This window comes from Prinia subflava, chromosome 10, assembly GCF_021018805.1.
Source record: "Prinia subflava isolate CZ2003 ecotype Zambia chromosome 10, Cam_Psub_1.2, whole genome shotgun sequence".
Lineage (NCBI taxonomy): Eukaryota > Metazoa > Chordata > Aves > Passeriformes > Cisticolidae > Prinia > Prinia subflava.
This window is the reverse complement of record NC_086256.1, coordinates 9,775,714-9,795,774: the sequence shown is the minus strand read 5'-3', so window position 1 is coordinate 9,795,774 and position 20,061 is coordinate 9,775,714. Positions and strand designations below refer to the sequence as shown.

The 20,061-nt window shown below is 43.9% G+C and overlaps 1 protein-coding gene across 4 annotated transcripts in view; it reads left to right on the top strand.

The window, feature by feature from the left end:
• Window positions 1-20,061, top strand: part of RNF220 (ring finger protein 220) — a 213,466-nt gene that overhangs the window by 167,301 nt on the left and 26,104 nt on the right. For all 4 annotated transcript variants that reach the window (XM_063407233.1, XM_063407234.1, XM_063407235.1 and 1 more), the window contains 4 exons: window positions 15,035-15,131; window positions 16,140-16,226; window positions 17,504-17,559; window positions 19,296-19,374. In XM_063407233.1, coding sequence (XP_063263303.1) covers window positions 15,035-15,131; window positions 16,140-16,226; window positions 17,504-17,559; window positions 19,296-19,374 — 319 coding nt within the window. The remainder of the gene's footprint in view (window positions 1-15,034; window positions 15,132-16,139; window positions 16,227-17,503; window positions 17,560-19,295; window positions 19,375-20,061) is intronic.

The following is a 20,061-nucleotide window of genomic DNA, read 5'->3' as shown; positions in this document are numbered from 1 at the left end:
TAGAAACCTGGTCCCTTTCTTACATTCAGCCCTTTGGCCTCAAAGAGGAGGATTTACTAAACTGTTCGTTGGCATGAACCTCAGGCACTCACAAGAGTTCTCACAAGCAATCCACGTAGCGCATGCTTAATGAGAGGAGGAATGCTGGCTCCCTTCGTTCAATAAAGAGGATGGGATGTGATCTCTTCCTATATCAGCTTGGATTTTAATTTAAAATATCTCAGGGGGAATGGCTGCTGCATAAGGGAGTTGGACTTCAAAGCCAGCCGTGTGCTCAGCTAAAACCAGGCACTCCTGATGTGCTCTTGCTTTCCTCTGAAATGAAACTGTAGCTGGGTTATAGCTGAGCAGATGATGAGGAGCACGGAGTTGAAGGAGCAGCTTCTTTGGGCTTTAAAGGACCCCCAGTGAAGCTCAAGCTATTATATGCTGTGTCAATAGCCTAACTCCTTTTGTGACTGCATGGAGAATTCTGTCTGTTCATGATTCCATGTAGAGGCCTGATGAGACCATGCAGGATCTTAGACTGCTGATGTAGCACAGACACTATAATCTGTAGTGGGGAAGCATAGGATGTCTCTGTACCTGTGTTGTTGTTGTCACTGCTAGTCCTGGTTTGAAAAAGCTGTTCAGTTCATTTCTTCCCTTTTTTTGTGTGTGAGTTATTTCTTCTTTCACCCCCACCAAACACCTGCGTTTGAGGAGAGCACGATCTTCCACTTCCTTTGGTGTGGACATCGTGCTATCTTCACCTGGTAAATGTTCCCAGTTGATTTTGAGTTAACTCACTGAAGTGTGATCTGAACCTTCCACGTTGCTTTGGTTATGTGGAGACCCTCTTTCAAATGAGGCTTCAAGTGGACAAAATGCATGTAATTGATGTGGTTAGGCTGGGTAAATATAAAGTACTTGCTCTCTGTTGCATTTTCTTCATTGGTTTAAGGAATTCTCAAATGTGTTTCCTGTTACTATGTTGATCACCTGCTTTCCTCCACCAGAAGTTAGACAGGTTCTAGCATCAGTCAGTGCAGTAACCTCTGCCAGATGCCTACACACACATGAACATGTAGTTGTGCAGTTCATTCATACTTAGAGATGGTGTTGCTTCCATCAGGAAGTATGGAGTCTGTCTCTTCTTTCCATTTGGAAACCCTCGTTGCACCTTGAGGAATTGGAAGTTCAGGAGAAAAACAGAATACAACTACATGCAGTTGTAAAACCCTTCATAACCACCCTGCTGGCAAGGCTTTTGGGTTAGGCTTCTTCCCTTGGTAGTGCTGGATGAAAGATGTGTGGAGATCAGCTTACAAGCACAGGAAGCTCCCTGTAGTATTTGTAGTGAGAAACATCCTCCCTGTGCAGCGTTTTGTGGCAGAAGCACTGCTGAAGAAGGGACTCCTGATACCTGAGCAGCTGGCAGGCCTCTAGCACCTGGCCTTCCTCCTGTGGAGCACACCTCTGCTGGCAGCTAGATTCAACAGCTGCCATGCTTCTCTGGAGAACCATGCTCTTCCATAAGCAGGGCAATGTTTTGCTGGCAACTTTCCACCTAGCATTTTGGTATAACCAGACAATATGTCCAGGGTACCTACCTACTCTGTGCAAGAAGTTGTAAAATTTGGAAAGCCAAAGCAAAGCTGGAGTGATCTCCTACAGCTGACAGATTCCATTTATTTTTAATTAAGTTACACCTTTTCATACTCTCTTTTGTGGCTTTCCTATTGTCTCTGACTGCTGTATTCAGGGGTCTCCATCACTCAGGACTGCTATGTGCATTCTCAGGTAACCTTAAGGTGACTGTCTTTCTTCTTTTGCTGCCAGTGTTGGCTCTTGCCAGACAGAATTCTTAATTTACAGTCCTGAAGCACAGCACAACGTTTTGTAGATGCTTTCTAATGCTTAAAACTGCTTTGTCTGGAGTTGGCAAGGCCCTCGTTAACCCCTGTCACCTGAGGCTTTGCATTTGGCTCTGTTCCCTTTGCTGAGAAGTAGCACTGATGTGGAAATCAAATGTCTTTTATAATGCCAGACAGCCTTTGCCAGGCTACAGGGATGTCACCAATGTCTAAAGAGATGACATGGGGAAATACATAAAACTGGAGGGGAAAATAGATGGCCATGTGTCTCATTAATTTTGGTTTTAATGGTGTGTTGCTTTGAGGAGATGTCACAGCTGGGTGAAGGGGGAGCAGGACACTGTGGCCCGTGTGTGTTGCACATAAGTCCATTGGAGCAGCATTGCAGCAGTGTCTCAAACTTAACACAGATCCTGGCTTCTTTTTATCATTTTTGGTTAGGAGACAAGGTTCATATCACTCTCAACATGAGGAAAATTCTTTGCCGATTATAGAGAAAATCCTGACAGATTTTCAGTCATAGTAAGGTTGAGAGATCTAAGGGTTTTTCTTCTTAAAAACAGAAATGTCAGGGAAATGGACAGCCCTGTTTAGATTTTCTGGAAGATGGTCTAAAACACAGAAGCAACCACAGGCTGAAGCTCTCACTTGTAAGGTTCCTAGGATGGCACTTTTCTGCTTCCAAAGCACTTGCAGGGAAAACTTGCTCTTCTAACCTGAGGGGCTGTCTTAGAAGCTGGAAATTCTTTGTCTTCTCTGTTGGTGTTACAGCTGCAAGCCCCCAGTCAGGTCTAGTGCAGCAGAGCCAAAGCACACCTACTTGGCTGCCACAGCTTGGCATACCTGAGGCAGCAGGTAGGAGTACAACCTGAGAAGTGCAGGGATCAGTGTGTTGTCTCTGAAGCCCTTGGGTTTGGTGAAGGATTTCAGTCAGGAAATGTTTAGTTCTTCTAGCTGTCCTCCTGGCTTCTTAAAGCATCATTTGCTGTCATTCAATTTGCTTTCCGAAACTGGAAGGATGCAGGGTATAAATGAAGATTATTGGCAATTATATAGGATTTGGATCCACTTTTTTTCAGCAGAGGTCCTGCTTGAAGTAGGGATTTGTAGGAGAGTTTGTGGTTCTGTTTGGGGGTAGGTGCAGAAGAATACCAGCATGAAATACCAAACTCTGTTTAAATCAAGCTTGTACTTCAAAGTGTCAAACTGTACAGATAAAATAATCAAATCTTCCCCTGCCTCAGTACAGTGTCACAAGACCAAAATTTCTCTTGAAATACCTGAACATTCAGTAACTATCTCTCCCCATGTCTCTGAATCATCTCTCTCTGAAGCTCCTTGTTGCACGGGATTATTTCATGCCATCTTTAATGAGTTTCTGTGTTTAGGATGCCAACAAGGCTTCGCAAGTGAAAGCGTCAAGTGGCTTCCTCTCTGATATGGGGTTTGTTGGGTTTTTTTAATGCTCAACATATTTGTAGCAATTCTTCTATTCCAGTCCAGAATGGATTCACATTACCCTCAGTGTTTACACTGTAAGGTTATCCCTTTAAAGAATTCCTGAGGGAAGTTCAAAAGGGTTTTTTTTTCTTTGAAAGATTCAGTGTCTCTTTTTGTGTGTATGTTTCTTACTTGAAAGAAGGGAAGGGAGGGGGGGAAGTGGAAAAAAAGTGCTTTATCTGAAAAGAATCACATCAGCTTCACACTGATAGAAGCTGCTGTCATCTCTTAAACGGCTTAGCACAGTCAAAAGGCAAGAGGACTTAAAACAGTGTCTTACACAGGGATCGATGGGTGGAACACATAACTCGTAACTGCAAAAAAAAAAAGCAGCTCGGGGGGAGAGATAACGGTAATGATTGCATTGAGGGAAGCTTGAGGGAGGCTTGTTCTTTGTAACACAGCTTCAAAGGTGTCTGGACTGGTGCCTAAGCAAACTGTCCTGTGAAGTTGCTGCCTCTGCAGGTCTAGGGAAGGCGGGGGGTGGGGGATGCTTGCACCCTTCTGTTTCTTAACAGATGGGACAAAGATTAGTAAATGCCAGGTTAGCGGCTCCTTCTGCTGCCTCAGATTTGAGGAGAGGGTTTTGTCACTTGGTCTCTTTCCGTGCGTCCCGGGAGGGAGCTTGGCCAGGAGAGGGGATGGAGGAGAGCTGGGTGTTGGGCGGGATGTCAGTTTATCGATCGCACCTCAGTCAGGAGAGCTGCGGGCGCAGTGCTCTGAGCACGAGCGGCAGCGTGCTTAATGTGATTGAAAGGCAGTTAAAATGGCGGTGACCTTTTCAGGGGGAATTAGATTGCCTGCCAAGAGTGGTTAGAGGGAGTGATAACGCCAGCTTGAGGAAGCTGTCCAGTCTGCTTCAAAGGGAGAGAGACAGGGAAAGCAAGCTGGCAGCAAGTACCATTTAAAGCACGAACCGTGCGGGCTGATAGAACAGAGATTGCTGTCCTCTTTAGATATGAAAGAATTGAAGAATTGTGGCCAAGTTCTCTCCACCCGCCCCGTCCTCCTCTTCTCCCCTCCAGCTCTCCCACCAAAAAGCCTTCCTCTGGGTGCAGTTGCAAGCTAGTCACCACTGCTCGTCTCAGTTTCTTTTGCTTCAGCAGATCAGTTGCATCAAAAATAACACAGAAGAGAGAAAGACTTTGAAAATGTTAAAATGGCAAGCAGGGCATTTTCAGGGAAGGATACTTTCTAAGAAAGATCAACATGACAAGAATCTGTTTGATAGATTGTGATACTCTTGAAGAAGGAGAAACACACAGGGATTACTTAACTCTGAAGTTTCTCTTTATTTTTCTGGTATTTCTTTTTATTTCTCTATGCTGCCCTTCTCCCAAGCTAGCAAAGGGCTTGGATCTATTTGCTAATGTCTTACCAAGGGAAAAGAACAGCACAACTAAGTGTATACATAGAGGGACTTGGTAAAGCCTTTATAAGCTGTAACAAATTACAGTTATCCTTGGGTGTCCATTTGCATTGGATCTCATGTACAATTAGGGCAGCTGCCTGGAAGGTAGGACCATATTAAAATGTTTAAAACTTTCTAGCAATGGCTGCAGTCCTCCCACTGCCGGGTTTCTGTCGACAGAGAATCAAGATATGCTTCACTTTGAGCAGCAAGTGTTGTAGATCAGCCTTCCTCCAGTGTGGGTTAGTTGTCCCAGAAGGAGCACTGGGACAGTAGCTGTATGCTCTTCCAGTTTGTTCTCCTTCTAAATCCATGCAGCATTAGAATCATTCTTTCATGTGTGAGGTCCTGGCCTCAGAATCTATACAGATACTTTTTAGTTCTCCTACCTCAACAACAGGTTTTTATGATTACAGTGACTTTTTGGGTCTGATAACTGCCTGGCAGAAAGCTTCAGATGGAGAAGGAAAATTCACTTGTGCTTCTCTGTGCAATTCATGAAAATGGAGCTCTTCAACAAAACTCTTAAAATCTGTGTTTGACACACATGTGGAAACTGAAGCATGGAGAAGCATCTTCTCTAGTGTTAAAAGATAGTAGCAGAGCTGGCGACAAACCTTAGAAGTCTTGCTCTAGAATCTCACCTAGTAGCCAGCTGTGGCCTCTTTTTCAGATAAAATATAATGAGATGTACAGGAATGCTTCAAGAGGCAAGGAGACTCCCTTTTTTTCCATGTCAGGAGATTCAGGCTGCATTTAAGGTTATACTGGTAAGGGTATAAATTGATCTATTCAAATGCAGCAAAAGCATTTGAGCTGAACAGTAAATGTGTGACTTCTTTTAAGAGACTCTGTGGGAAATGGAAGATGTCGCTACCATATTTGGGCCTTTTGGAAGAGTGGTCTAGTAACTAGAATCATCTTTGCTACTGCTGTGTAGATGAACCAAAATTCATTCCTTTTACCCTGGTAGGCTAAAGCAAACTTCAGCTTGGATGCAAGAGCAGTCTTTGGTAAAAGTACAGGGAATCTTTGCTAAAATGAAATTCTTAACCTTCCTCCCATTTAGCAAGAGCTCAATTCAGTGCATTTCTCTACCACCTTTCCAGTATCAGCATCTCTCTCCTAGGTGAATGTGTCTGTACATCTGAACATCTTTCCCAGCCTCTCAATCCTTGAATTTTAGCCTTCCTATGTTTGGATTTCTACTTTCTGCTGGTCACTGCTACCTGCTGTAAGCTTCCAAGCAGGCAATATGTATAAATTTCATGTTTCTCAAGTGCTTAGTCTGTGCCTTAATGCCCCTTATAGAGAACTGCTGAGCCCCAGAGCACTTGTATCCCTTACCTCAGCCCTTGTGTAAAAGTCATAATCCTGGTAATCCCTCCATTGCAGAAGCACAATAACTTGGACTGGTCTGATGGAGTAGCCCAACCACTTCTTAACGTTTGCACCTCTCTCCTTTGAGAGCAAGTACTTGCCCATAAGGTAATACTTGACCTAAAAGTGCTAACAAAGTCTGTTTGCATAGTGTTAGATACAGTAATCACATGGGCTGCACCTGATTCTTTCTCTGTAGTTTGTGTCTGCATATAGAATTTGAAGGATTCTGTGGTTAATAAATATCTTTGAAGTACTGCCCTGTATATTAATATCGTAAGTTGACTCTAGTGAACCAGAAAAATAGATTAGAATAGTATGTGATTTAAGAAGAAAAATCTTCTTACCTTACATGCAAAAGCCAGCATGACCCGCCATGTAATTGATGCCCAGTATTATATGTGTTTGAAGTTCACATAATTTTTCAAGGAATACCATTTTGTTCATTTTGGAATACAAGGTAATCAATGAGTCTTAGCAAAGTAAAAATTAACTTGAATTTATACAAAAATAGAAGAATCTAATTTTTATGCTCAAACTGCTAGAATGCATTAGCTGAAGGGAACACAATCAACTAAACTTTGGTGGCTGATTTATGTAACACCGACAGCCACTCTAACCAGGGAAAGATTTTCTGTGGGAAGAAGTGGAATTATCTCCATTTTACAATGTTACATATTGTAGTTGGAAGATGAGAAGGGACGTTTGTGAACCCCTTCTTAGAGGAAGGAGTAGGGAAAAAAAGAAAACAAAAAATGCAGTTGTGAAAATTAGCAGGGGGAGTAAGGGAGCAGGTAGAGCACCTGAAACTATTCAATTTTTGAAGTAGACTGGCTTTCAGTTTGGCAGTTCCTTTAAACTTCAGAATTTGTAGATCTCACACAGTAGTTACTCTGCAGTCCAGTTTTCCACTGGTCTGTTAGCTGTGGCTTTGAAAATCCCAGGCTTGAAGATAGTAATCTGATAAATTTTTAATTTTTTTCCCTCCAGGGTCTGCAGTTTTGCTCGAACTGCAACCTGCTTCTTGGACACACAGGTCAAACCTGAGCTTTAAGCACACAATAGTTGATTGACGTGATTTTAATAGCATTTTAGAATACAGTTGTTAAGTCAGGGGCAGTGAGATGTTTCTAAAGGAAAAAGGGAGCACAGGTCTCAATGGCTCTAAACAGCTCCTGTCTCTGCGTGTCGACTCCTACATGCGGCGGTGAAACGCATTATCGAGTAGTGCCCGGAAAGCGGCTAACTGCGTTTGACACACGCCAACTCCCTGCCTCCACACTGGATAATTGCATTGTCAACTGTTCAGCAAAGTGGCAGGTGACACTGCAGCCGGATTGATTGTCCTACTATGGAGGCTCCCAAGACTGTCAGCCACCCAATCGATAGAGTTTACACAAGACACTGTGACTGCATCTGTAACTAATTTCAGTTTGAACCTCGCAAGATACGGCTGTCCCTGTTTCCTGGCCTCTCTTCTTTGCTTGCTTCTTCTCCCTGGATGAGGAAGTTGTTTTTCCATGAAAGCCTGGTTTTATTTCTTGTTTTGGAGCTGGAAGTGAAGAAATCAATGGTGTGTTTTGTGGTTTCAGAGTTGAGGGCATTACAGCACATGGCTAACTAGCAGCTCCAGTTTTGCAATCAATAGACTGATCAATTGATTAAATTAGCACTGATTTTTCTTTCTTCTTTCCAACCTAGAAAAGAATTAGTTTGGGAGGAAGAGCACATGTGTTTGGCCTATGAAATTTAGCCCTTGGTTTTTCCAGTCCTTGGTTGCCTTTCCCCCATGAATACAATCTCTGTGCTCATCATTATTTAAAGCAAACTGCATTGAGCCCTGCCACTGGCAGCAGCCCACTGTAAGCCAGGGTGTCACTTTCAGCTGTTCACCAGCCTTGCTGCTTCATGCTCGGATGCCTTAGAAAAGTCATCCTCCGAGCTGTGCTGTGCTGCTTTATTATTGGCAAAGTTGCGACATTCCTGTGATCCCTGTCAGTGGTGCTTATTGATCCAGTGATGTGAATCTGCTTAGTGATTCAAGATTACTTTAATTCTCCCTCTTCCTTTTTTGTTTGTTTCCACCCTCTCCCCAGGGGAACAAAAGCTTTCAGATCCACCTTTCTCTAACTGTGGAAAACGAGCTGTAGCTGCAAAGACCGTGGCTGTTGCTGCTGCTTTTGTACTTCAGCTCCAGATTTTGAAGAGCAACCTTTGAGATAGACACAAGGCTGTTCTCACCTTCCTATATCACATCAGCACAAGGCTCTAGGAGGCAGCCATGAATTGCCAAGCCAGATCAGAACTTTGGTCTGGTCTGAGTGTGTTTTCCCCTCTGCAGCCATAGTCTGTACCTGATGGGTTACAGGAGGCATAAAAGACATCTCTGGAATACTCCTCAGTGCTGCAAGGGGTGGGGAAGCCTCTTCCTGAGCCTTGCAGCAGCTGGCTCTTAGCCTATTCAGCAGTGCTTGCCTGCCCTTTGTTCAGCATGCTGCTGCAAAATTATGGTAATGGTCATAAAATTATATGGCCCCTTTCCTTAAATGCAGCTGTTTCTGTGATCTGTTAGCAAAGATCCCTGTAAGCATCCACACTGGTAAGCAGTCAGGTCTCTGACAGCCCATTTGTGCCTCTGTGAGAGCTAATAGACAGCATCAGATGGATGCATCTGCTGCTTCAGGTGTGTGCTGTAACAGCACAGTTGGGTGTCAGTTTTCCAGGTAAATCATCATTTAGCTTTAAATGGATCTGGCTCCGTAGGAATACAACCCTTGTTTTGTAAGCAACTTTTCACTTCTAAATGTTTTGGTTGGGGTTTTTTTGGAGTTTTTTTTCTGCAACAGGCTGGGAACGTCACCAGAACTGTTCTATCCCTGTTGCTAGGAAAAAGTGGGGGAACAATTTCGCTGTTGAAAAACAAGACTGGGGAAGCATTATGGATCTGTAGAAAGACCTGTGTTCAACATGGCCTCATCTTTGCCTTCCACTCATTTTCAAGAATTTTTAGTGGCTTTCTCTGTCTTCCCACATGTCTCTTACAATAAAATGGCATCCATGCCACCTTGTCCTCTTAGTACTAGTTTGGGATACTTCAGCAGATGATGAAATAAACCCAGTTTAGAGCCATTCTCGGAAGTATGTGAGGCCTGGCCGTGAGTCTGCATAAACTACTTTTATTGTCTTCATTGTTTTTACTCTCCAAGAAGCCAACGAGTGACATTTCGGTAAAAAAATAGAGTGAACGTGCTGGAAAGGGAGGTTGTACAGAAGGAGGTCACTGCAAGGAGTGCAATTAGCAAAGGCTGCAGTTCTGGAGATTTATGGGAGGCTTTTCTTCTTCTTTCCTGAGCACACGTATACGACCTGCAAACACAATGAATGCCTCTTCCCAGCCAAAATAGGCCCCAGTAGAGCTCTATGCCTCTGAGATGGATTTGAATTTAGACTCATTTGTGGAATTTACACAAAATTTGGGATTTCTAGAGTATTTCCAGTATAGATTTCACACACATACTCCCATTCCTTGGGGGCCAAACTGGAGAAATGTTAGTCATCCAGATGAGTTTGATCCTCTGCATGAGCAGTATCTAGTAGCTGCATTCACAATGGTGGTGCAAATAATAATACTGACATCCTGGTTTTCTTCCCTGGCTTTCTTTGGACTGATAATTAAATATAAAGATATAATTGACTATGTACAGAACTCCTGATCACCAAAACTGAGAGGAGTTGAGGAGCAGAGGGTGGGGCACAGTAGATCTGTGTTTTCCTACCTGTGCTCATGAAATTAGGCTGGGGTCATTTGGGTCAGCAGTGGTCTGGTTGTGTTACCATTCTGCCCCTAGGACTGCCAGTATTCGTGTGAGCTCGTGCCTGTGCAGGAGCCAGCAGTGCTGTCAGCACCTGAAGCAGCATATGTTGTCACTTGGACCATCTGCTGCTGACTGTGATGAAGAAAAGGAGTGAAGTCCTTTTACCTGTTCTGTGCATCTGCTTAATATATCATGTTAACAACTCTTGATCTGAACCTGGGCCACCATTCACTGGAGTGTTGTTCAGGTGACCACTCATCAGGAGGACTGCACAGAGGAAGTGAGATTTGAGATGCAGTGCAGCGGTCAGAGAGGATGCTTAGGTATAGGGGACAACTTAAGAGAAAGAAAAGTGCTATGATAATGTACAAGAAGGAAAGGATTTCTGGTGAGATTTATCTACAACATTATTAATAGGTACATGGAAAGAGTGGGAAGTGTTTTCACCTTCAAGCTCAGCTGATTCCTGTAGCCTGCCAGTGCTTGAAGCAGGCAGCAGTTAAAAGACAGGCAAATTTTTCCTCTTTTCTGACCTCTGAGTCAGTATTTGAGAAACACTGCTGCTTGTGTAGAGTACCTAAATTTTTCAGAAAGTAACTAGAATTGGGGCTCAGGCAGACTGCTCTTAGACCAGCCCAAACAAAGAAAGCTGTGTACACAGTGCTGGGTAAGTGATGTTGATAGGTACATTCTGATTGATGGGCGAGTTTGTCTCCCAAACTGTCACAGGGTTTATAGAGGTGCCACTCAATACCAGTGCTGGAATTGCTTGTCAGAGCACCTGGCTACAAGAGCAATGGGGATTGGAGACAGAGCTGTAACTTTGTTTTTTCTCTGCTTAATGGCCCCAGCGTCTGACCTGCCTGTTCACTCCTGTTTGTCTGGTCCTTAAGGAGGCAGCTGGGATTAAGACTGTCAGAGAATTGTGCTGCTTTAACATCAGGAGGCTAATTGTATTGGGGCTGGCAGCATATGACAAGGGGTTGCCTCCTACGAAATGCACAGCAAGAGCAAAAAATTCTCAACAAGGGACAGGAAAGGTATAGGAGAGTCTGCACTATGTTTGTTCTTTTTTTGTCTAAAAGCATTTCCAAATGCACTGTGGAATTACAGTCCTCAGGCCTTGGGTGACTCCTAAGAGTCACAGCTGCTTCTGCGAATAACAGATCAAGTCCCTTATGAATTCCTGGGTCAAACTTGCAAGCTAACATTCAGTTGTTGGGTTTCATTTTGTTAACATGTTGGAATAAAGTTCTGGTCCCCAGCATTGACCTCTGGATAACACACTGGCTTTAGAGGTCTCTATTCTAGGCAGTGTTGCTGATGGCTGTGAATTATTGTGTGACCTTCAGAAGCAGAGTGCTGCTGGAGGAGCCCTTCCCTGTTCTCAGTGCACACTACTGAATTGCAAATCACCCCAGTGGAGTTGGCAGGGGGTCTTCTGGAAGCTCCTGTCCTCCACACTCCATTTCACATTTTCCTTTCTCCTGGATGGCAGCGTACACCACCAGCAGGAGCTGGAAGTTGTGAGCCCTCTTTACATTTGGGCTGAGTTAGTGAGAAGCAGGTGTGATCCTTTTGGGCCTTCCTTGCATTTAGTGGTCTTCTTAATCCATTTATAACAGCACTTGTCCAGAAATCTGGTTTGAATGAGCCTGAGATGAATGAATAATGTCAACCAGTTCAGACGTCAAATATTTGAACAGCTGCTTGGGTGTTTTCACTGGCTTTGTGCATGGAAGCAACCCCAGGAACTTAGACAAGGAGGGTCAGGTTGAAATTGTGGCACCAAACCCGATCCCACTGGAACTGGCCTCAAACTCCATCTCTGCTGCAGAATGGAAAGGTATTATAGGATGCTGGTTGCAAGCCATTCCCCAGGTGATGCTGGGCCAAGCTTTGCATTGTTTTTTAGTGTTTTGTTTCATGCAGGAGCAGTACTGGGATTTATAGATCTTTTGATTCTCATCAGAAACATATATTGTGCCTTTTGTTTTTCCTTTTTATTTAAAGCAGCTTCAGAAGTCCTAAAACACAACTTACACGCAACTTACATTCAGAGTATTTTTTGGATTCATGGAGGTTACTTTGTTTAGCATACAGTTTCTGAATCATTGGGTTTTACCATGTTGCAATGATCTGCGCTTGTTCACATAAAAAAAATTTCATATAAAGTGAAAAACTGAGAATTGGATCAACTGATTGTGCCTTCCTTTAGATGTCAGTCTGGGAGTCCTTGTTTGATCAGAAAAGAAAATTTACCTTTCCCCTGCCCCTCATTTTAACCTATGAACTTCTCTGCAGTGTCGTCCTCTCTGACTGAAAGGCTCTCTCAGATCATCTCAGTGTGTATTTGCCATTGTAATAGATACTGTCCAAACTCTCCCCTTGTACACTCTCTGTTTAGGAAGTATAGTATCTGCTGGCAGTGCAGCTAGGCAATAGAGCTAGATTCAGCCAAAGCTCTGGAATATTTTCCTTCCAGATTTAAAAGGGATTTTCTTAAATACAAAGGTCTTGAGAGCAAGGACACAAGGATTCTGAAGTCAAGGTGCCTTAATATTTGTAAACTGTATTGCAGTGAGCAGCTCTTCTCATCTTAAGCTCTAGCCATAAACCACCAGTTGGCTTGAGTCACTTGGAAACAAAATTGATGGAAAGGTGCATGTCTGCTGTGTGCTTGGCATCCTTGCAGAGACAGTAACGTGGGGGGTGGTCCCACTTATGTTCATCATTTGGCCACCTTCCCCCCACCAAGGCACTTGCTCCAAGTATTCATTGTCTGGCTGATGTTCAGATCACCTCCTGGGACTGGCCAAGTCACAGCTCCAGCTTTGCATGATTTGTGTCTCCCACAGCCACAAGAAAAATGAAGACCTGTGTGTCCAAAGTTTATGGCCTTTGAGAAGTGATGGGCTCAAGTAATGCCAGGTGCAGGGGATGGTGTTACTGTAGGTTAAATGCCATGCCTATAAATTACCACCCCATCGCCCACTCTTGACTTTTAAAGCAGCTTTGAAAGACTATCCAGCTTCTTTGACAGGTCTCTCTTACCCCTCTAAATCTTCTCCCAAACATTGTGATGAACTGAATGAGTCAAGATTTACTAGATGAGCCAGCAATAGGAGGCAGCAACCTGTGACACGTGTTGGCTGGCAGTGTGCAGCCAGTATGTGAAACACTCTGAAAGGAGTCTCTGGAAAAGGGCTGCCCCAGTGACACCGTGGGGCTGACCTGCAGGCATGGCCCCCACGGTGCCTGGCACAGTCGTGGGTGCTGCATTGTTGGTGCTAGTTGTGTTACCTCTGCTAAAAATTAGGGTTGGCACTTACTTTGAAATAAAAGGTAGTTCATGTTTCTAGGGAAAGGTTAGTCTTAAAATCATTGTCATGCTGCAGTTGTCACTCGTTAAGGACCTTCTTGATATTCAGGGAAGAGAAATATCAAATCCATATAAACAAATTTTATTGGGGGCTTAATGAATCAGTGAGAGCATCCGTTCCTAGAGAGCGACAGTAAAGACCTGTGTCTGCATGGTATCCTTGGAAATGAGACCTTTGCTTTGCCCTGCTGTCTGCACAGATCCACACCGTTAGAAATACAGTTCACTCTTCTGGGCTTATGTTAAGTGTGCTGCTGAGAACCCAGTGGGATGAACAGACTCGGACATCTGAAGGCCTCAAAAGGCTGTCCTAATGGTTTGTAATGTCCTCATTCTCCAGACATGCATATAATATTCGGTGCTTCTCCAATAATTTTAGCCTATAATCTGCATTTAGAACCACAATCACAGGACAGGAATGCAGCCCTTTTGGGGCATTGGGGCGAGGTGATATCTACCTCACTCTTCGAATCTTTGCAGTCGGGATGTGTTCCCTGTTTACCACAGACCTAGGTCAGCAGCCCTCTGGATGTGCCAGGTCCTTCAGGCTCCAGCAGGTACCTCTGTCTGAGCCAGGTGTCCAGCTCTGCTGTCTGCACAGGGGTGTTAAGTGAAGGAATGTACTGGAGGCAGCTGTAGTGAGTGCATTTCTGTCTGCATAGCTAATGTACCCAAACAGCTTAGATCTGCTGCAAAATTGAACACAAATGGGGCCTTGCAGCCAACACCCTAAAGTTCAGGAGGTCTTTGCTTAATATCCAGTCTTACAGGAGAAAGCGTATTTAGTGTTAGCTCTCATAAAGAGTAAATATGCTTTCTGTAGTTTCCCTTCTATTAATAAGCCTTGGGCAGAAAATACTATGTGAAGTTTCATCTTTGTAGGTGTTTTTGCAGATTCAATTAAAAGAGGCCTGGTTACAGTTTACAAAATGCTTAGGATGAAAGCAACTGTAGAAATTGTTAGAAAGTGGGAACTGATGAGCCTCAGATGGAACTGTAAGTGGTTGCTTCCTGCTGGAGTTGGGACTGGATTTGTGCCTGACCCACCTGTGCTGGAAGAGCAGAACTCTTGATAAGTTGCATTGTAATTTGCTCATATAAGTGCTTGTAAGGAGCTGTTAATGACAGAAGTTTGATTTTTTTTTTCCCCTTCTTGTAGAAACAGGTTTGCTATTCTTAAATGTTTTAAAATTTTAAGATCTAAGCCATGGCTAAATGTATTTTAAAATGGAAAAGATGTTTCTAATTGTATTTTAGCCTCTGCCTGCCCTCTGCCTCTAAATTAAGAAGTAATTCAGAACGTCCTTGTAGCCTTCTCTTACCTGCTAGTAGTGTGGATTTTGCATTAACTACATCTGTGAATAATAAGTCTTTCCTATTTAGCTTCATTGCTTTTTCTGCCTTTGAGAGAGACCCTTACAGTGACTTCAATTCCAAAATAATTCATGTGGAGAGCTAAAAAGTCAAGAATGTTCCATTTTCAATGTTGGGGGCATTTAGAGCATAAAATCTAGGAAGTTAGAGCGTTTCTTTGAGTGTTCTTGTGCAGTTTTTGGAGAGGGCACCTTTTATGAGGCTGTTAAAGAGTAAAGGACAGCCTGCAAACTGGTGGTGTAGCACCTTTCTTGGGAGATCTCCTACACTTCATTTCCAATTCAAATGCTCACCCATGTGTTTTGTTTTCTTTCAGGTTCTGGGTTTATCATGTGCAGCGGGAAGGAGAATCCAGACAGCGATGCTGACCTGGATGTGGATGGAGACGACACACTCGAGTACGGGAAACCACAGTATCGTTTTTGAAAGGCTCTTACCAAGAGGGAGCCTAGAGGGGCATCTGCCCTGGGAAAGGGTGGATACAGATTATCCACCATTCCAGCCCTACTGGAAATGACACAGCCTTCTCCAGTTATGGTGTTATTTGAACTAGGAGGGGTTCCCCGTTACTCCCTTTGAGATCCTACTGTTGATACAGCACTACTTCAGACCTGGTTGAAGTCTAGAGGAGACATTGCAAAGGATCAATTAGAGTTTCTCTATTCTGTTTCATATTCTGTTGCCTCCATCCAGGTTTGTTCTGTATGGATAGCTTTTCCTGCTTCGTGGGTAGGAATTGAGTTTATTTTCCACAAGACACCCATTCATTTTCAAGGGGTTTGTGCAGTAAGCACCATTCACCTTCCACTCTGAGAGATTTGATTTTTTCCCCCTTTTCATGAGACAGTTCATGGGCAGAACTATCATTAAAGGCAGATTTGGGGAACTTCTCCATCTGGGAGTAGGCTCTTTGGGCACAGCTCTGGGAGAGCTGTGAACAGACTTCTGGCCCACAGCAGTTGTAATAGACATCAAGGAAGAATTCCTGCAAGGGCATTAGACAGACACTGCCTTAGCTGTGATGAGGGGCAATGTAAGATATAGAATTAGGTTTTATTGAAATCTGTACCAGCCTTTAGGATTGAAGCTCCAACCCTCCACTGGTAAAAGAACTCTGTACTTCAAACAGAATTTGTGAAATTGTGCAGGTTAGGTTTGCACGGGTTCAGGAACTGGTTTTTGCTTTCCAAGAAGCTGTGGAATTATGTTACTATCAAAAGATTACTGTTTCTTTTCACCTAAAACAAAACTTTAATCCAGGATTTAAAAGCAGGCCCCTTCATGGATCCCAGCCCCTCTTTTTTTAAGATGTTCCCAGTTGGAATTAATTTGTTTTATATCCCAGACAGTGTCCTAACCATCTCAAAAGCCTTTCCACTGCCTACAGTAGGGCTGTATGTTCCTTAACCCTTTGTGCTCAGGTACACAGAGGCAGACATTATCCCTTGCACTGGAGAAGAGCCAGGTGAAGCCAAAGAAAGGGAGGCGCTCCGAGGTGCTGTTTTAAAGTAAGTACCATCCTTTCTAAATTAATGAATGCAGTACTTTTAGGGAGTCCCAGTCTGGGGAAAATACCTGTTCACTTGAGTTCAAGGGTTGCAACAAGAGACTTACAAAGAAGCATAGTCCACCTCTACTTGAGCAGCCTCAGTAGAGCCTCCCTGTACGCTCTCCCTCTGAGCCACCCCACTGCCCAGCCAGTGCCACCTTTGCCCTGAGTAGTGCTGGACAGAGGATGAATTCTGGCAATGAGGAAGCTGTGCTGGACTAAGGCCTCATGCATCATCTTGCTTCATGATGAAATGTGGCCTCTTAGCAGGACAGTGTGATGCCATCAGAATCTTGGTTGGCACAGTAGGAGTCTGGTACCCCCTGTGTGACTTCATTGCATCCGATCACATGTTGTGGGGCGTGCAAACTAATCCTTCTATATTCAGCTCTGAGCTGGGCAGGATGTGTGCTCTGCCCACACACATATGTGGAGAATGCAGGCAGCCAGCATTCAGGGCACTTAGGGAAGCATTGCAGGCAAATAAAATGAGTCTTAACAGTGAGCTAGGATTGCTTTCTAAGCCCTCTGCCCTGCATAAAACAGGAGTTAAATTACTCCTCTATCTCTTTCACTGAGTGATCCTGTAGGGTCAAGGTTGAAGTGATTGATAGAGCAGTGAAATGAAGTTTTCTTACTGGTTAGCCTGTCGCAAACACTACTTCAAAATTAGGTTTCATTCCATAGAAAAGTGGCATTTGCCACACTGGATCCAAACCGTTGGTCCATTCAATACTTTGCTAACCATGCTAGTCGAAAAGCAGGGCCTCAAAGATGCTGAAGCTTCTTCCCAGCTGGGAGGCTGGTATTGTAGCAGGAGGATACTTGGTGTAGCAGTGGCTACAGACACTTAGTACTTGGTAAGAGAACTTGAGGAGGACCTAAGGCCAGGAGATCCAGTCCCTTCATGTGGCTTGCACCTAACACATTGTTTTGCTGTTTGAACAAGGTCCTTCGTTCCTTTTTTCTGGACTTGTTTGCCCATCTCTACAACACTAGAGGTGATGGTGCTTGTAAAAGCACTTTGAAATTTGGTCAAGTTTCTGTAGAAATGCAGTAGTGTCACTGAGGCCGTGAAGCATGAGCTTGGTTTTTGTCCGGCCATCTGCTCACATTTTGAAATTGAGACTGATGGATAGAAGTATTGAGAGAAGTGGTTGGTGGAAGGGGTAGCTTGTCCTGTGCAGCAAATTTTTTTGTATTCAACCTTTAACATATTGTCCTTTTCTCTTTTAGTGGTGGCACACCAAGTACTCGAATAACACCGGAGTTTTCTAAATGGGCCAGTGACGGTGAGTGTTGAAATTGTAAATTGTCAATTTATATACTACAGGAGGGCAGATAGATAGTCCATGTCTTCTGCTTGCCAGTACTTAGGAGAGGTAGTTACTAATGCTCTTGCAGAGTGTCATCAGAGATGTATGCACATTAAACTACACTATCTTTCTGAAACTTTACAGCACAATTAATTGTCAATAATGGCAGCTGGGGAAGTTCCCAAAAATACCACCTTAACTGGTATGGTGATGAGAGGGTTTGGATTGACTTGATGTCATGTCACTGAAAGGCAAACTGCTTTATTACGAGGGAGCCAGCAGAGCCTATATGTGATAGTGGTGTTCAGCTGCTGGGTGTTTAAACTACACAGGTGCACCTATTATTGGGCTTTTTTCAACTGCTTTATCATCTTCCCTTCTTTGAGAGGATATGCCAAAGATTTGTGTCCTTTGGGTAGATCTTCTCCTTGCTGTCCTTTGTATGACAAGAAAAGCCTAACGCTGTGAAGCCTTCACCTCTGGAGTGGAAACTCTAGGATCTGCCCTCCTTCATGACCTATAGTTGAGACTCCAGAGCAAATGAGTTAATGTGAATATGTACCTTTGCATACATTACTTGAAAGCTCACCGCATTGAAAATGAATGGGAAGTGTTAAACTCATTCAACTGCTGGGGGTTTTTATTCAATGCCAGCAGGCACTGTACGTGTAAGCAGCAACCTAGTGGAAATATGAGAATAATAAAACCTGGCGCTTTCCAGCTGTAGATGCCAAATCCATTTCCAGAGCTGGGCAGTGCTGCTCCAGCTCCCTTAGGAAGGAAACTGAAGCTCAGCGACCTGAAGAGACATGTCCCAATGATTTCGTTCCCTGTTCTGTTCCTGTCATGCTTTGGGCATTTGATTCCCAGGCTTGAAAGTACCTACAAGACATAACTACTTGCCAGTGGGAGTGGGGGGAGGGAGTTGAACCAGTTTTGCCAAGGGCATGATGGTTAAATGGAGAGCATAGGATATCTATGGCAGGCATTTTCTTCTGTGGGATAGGCAATCACGTTTATTTTCTGTGATGTAGAAGCACTTGCTTGTAGGTATTATCAGCTTCAGTAGCTACAGCCACAGAGGTGATGAGGAGGCAGCCCTGATGACATTTTCAGGCAGCCCTGAAAACAGCTGTGAGCTGTTTTCTTCATACCTTTTACCTGAATCCACTGTGATGAACCTACGACCCTGGGGCTGGTTCATCTTCTCATCTCCAGCTGGTGTCTCACACCTTCTCCTGTGCTGGGAGCAACCATGATGAGCAGACTGTTCTGTCATTCTAGTTACCTGGTATATATTTTTCTGCTTGTATACGTGAGGTCTCAGCAAATGGGAGAGGCTGAGAGCAGAGTCTGGGCTGGGTGGATTTGCTCCAAACCCACCTTTCTAGAAGTACACTTCCATGTGGCAGCTGCACCAACCCTTCTGGATTAAATCCTGGCTTAAACAATGGGTACATCAGTGGGGGTCAGATCACGATGAAGTGGGGATGGAGCAGGGGTTGTATTTTGAGCCCTGAGTCATAGAACTGTACTGTGCAGAGAGGCCCTCCTGCCAGACAGGGACACTTGGCATCAGTCACCTCTCTCTCTTACCAAGAACTGGCATGAAAGTCACTCATTGGGGTCCTCTGAAACTATAACTTGCCCAGATTATTTCATTGGAATGATCTAGTGTTTTCTTACTATTTTTTCTGTTCTTCCCTCAACAGAAATGCCCTCAACGAGTAATGGTGAAAGCAGTAAACAAGAGACCATGCAGAAGACCTGTAAGAACAGTGACATTGAAAAGTGAGTGTGAAGTGGGTAGCTTCCCTTTCTCTTGTTTTAAAGAACCGTAGTATCCCATCTGGTGCTTCCAGCAGCAGTGGTAATCTGAAGGTAGACATATTTGAAGCTTTTACCACTGAGAAGGAAAGCTATGCTGCAACACAAAACCTGAGCTAGGAGCACTCACTACTGCTGTGTTCACAGGGGGCTTGTGGGGAGTTCTCCACCAGGTATCTGTGAGGGCAGGCACCCAGTGACATGGAATTGGGCACAGCTTCTGAAGGGTTTCTCCACTGCAAATTGCCTTCTTTTAAATTATGTAAATAGATATATCTGTGCTTTCTTTCTGTATGTTCCACCTTTCATCTCTCAACAAAAGGGAATCTCCCCCTAGCAGCGCTGTTACTTGGAAGAAGTCTCACAGAGGGAATTTCTTTTTCCTTAAGTTCTGTGTTGAGCCTTTGTATGGTTCCTAACAGAAATAATGTCTCAGCTTCTGAGTTTTTTACCTGCAGCCCTTTAGGTAGTTCAGAAGTTAAAGTCCCAGTGTTTGAATATACAGTAGTGGAGGGACTGCTGGGCATCTCCTTTCCTGTCCCTTTCTGCTCACTGAGTGTGCTGCAGTGTAGTCTGAAATAGAAATAAATGGGTTGATCTGCACTGTTTGTTTGAGTAACAACCTCTGTTCTAAACCTCACTCCATATTCT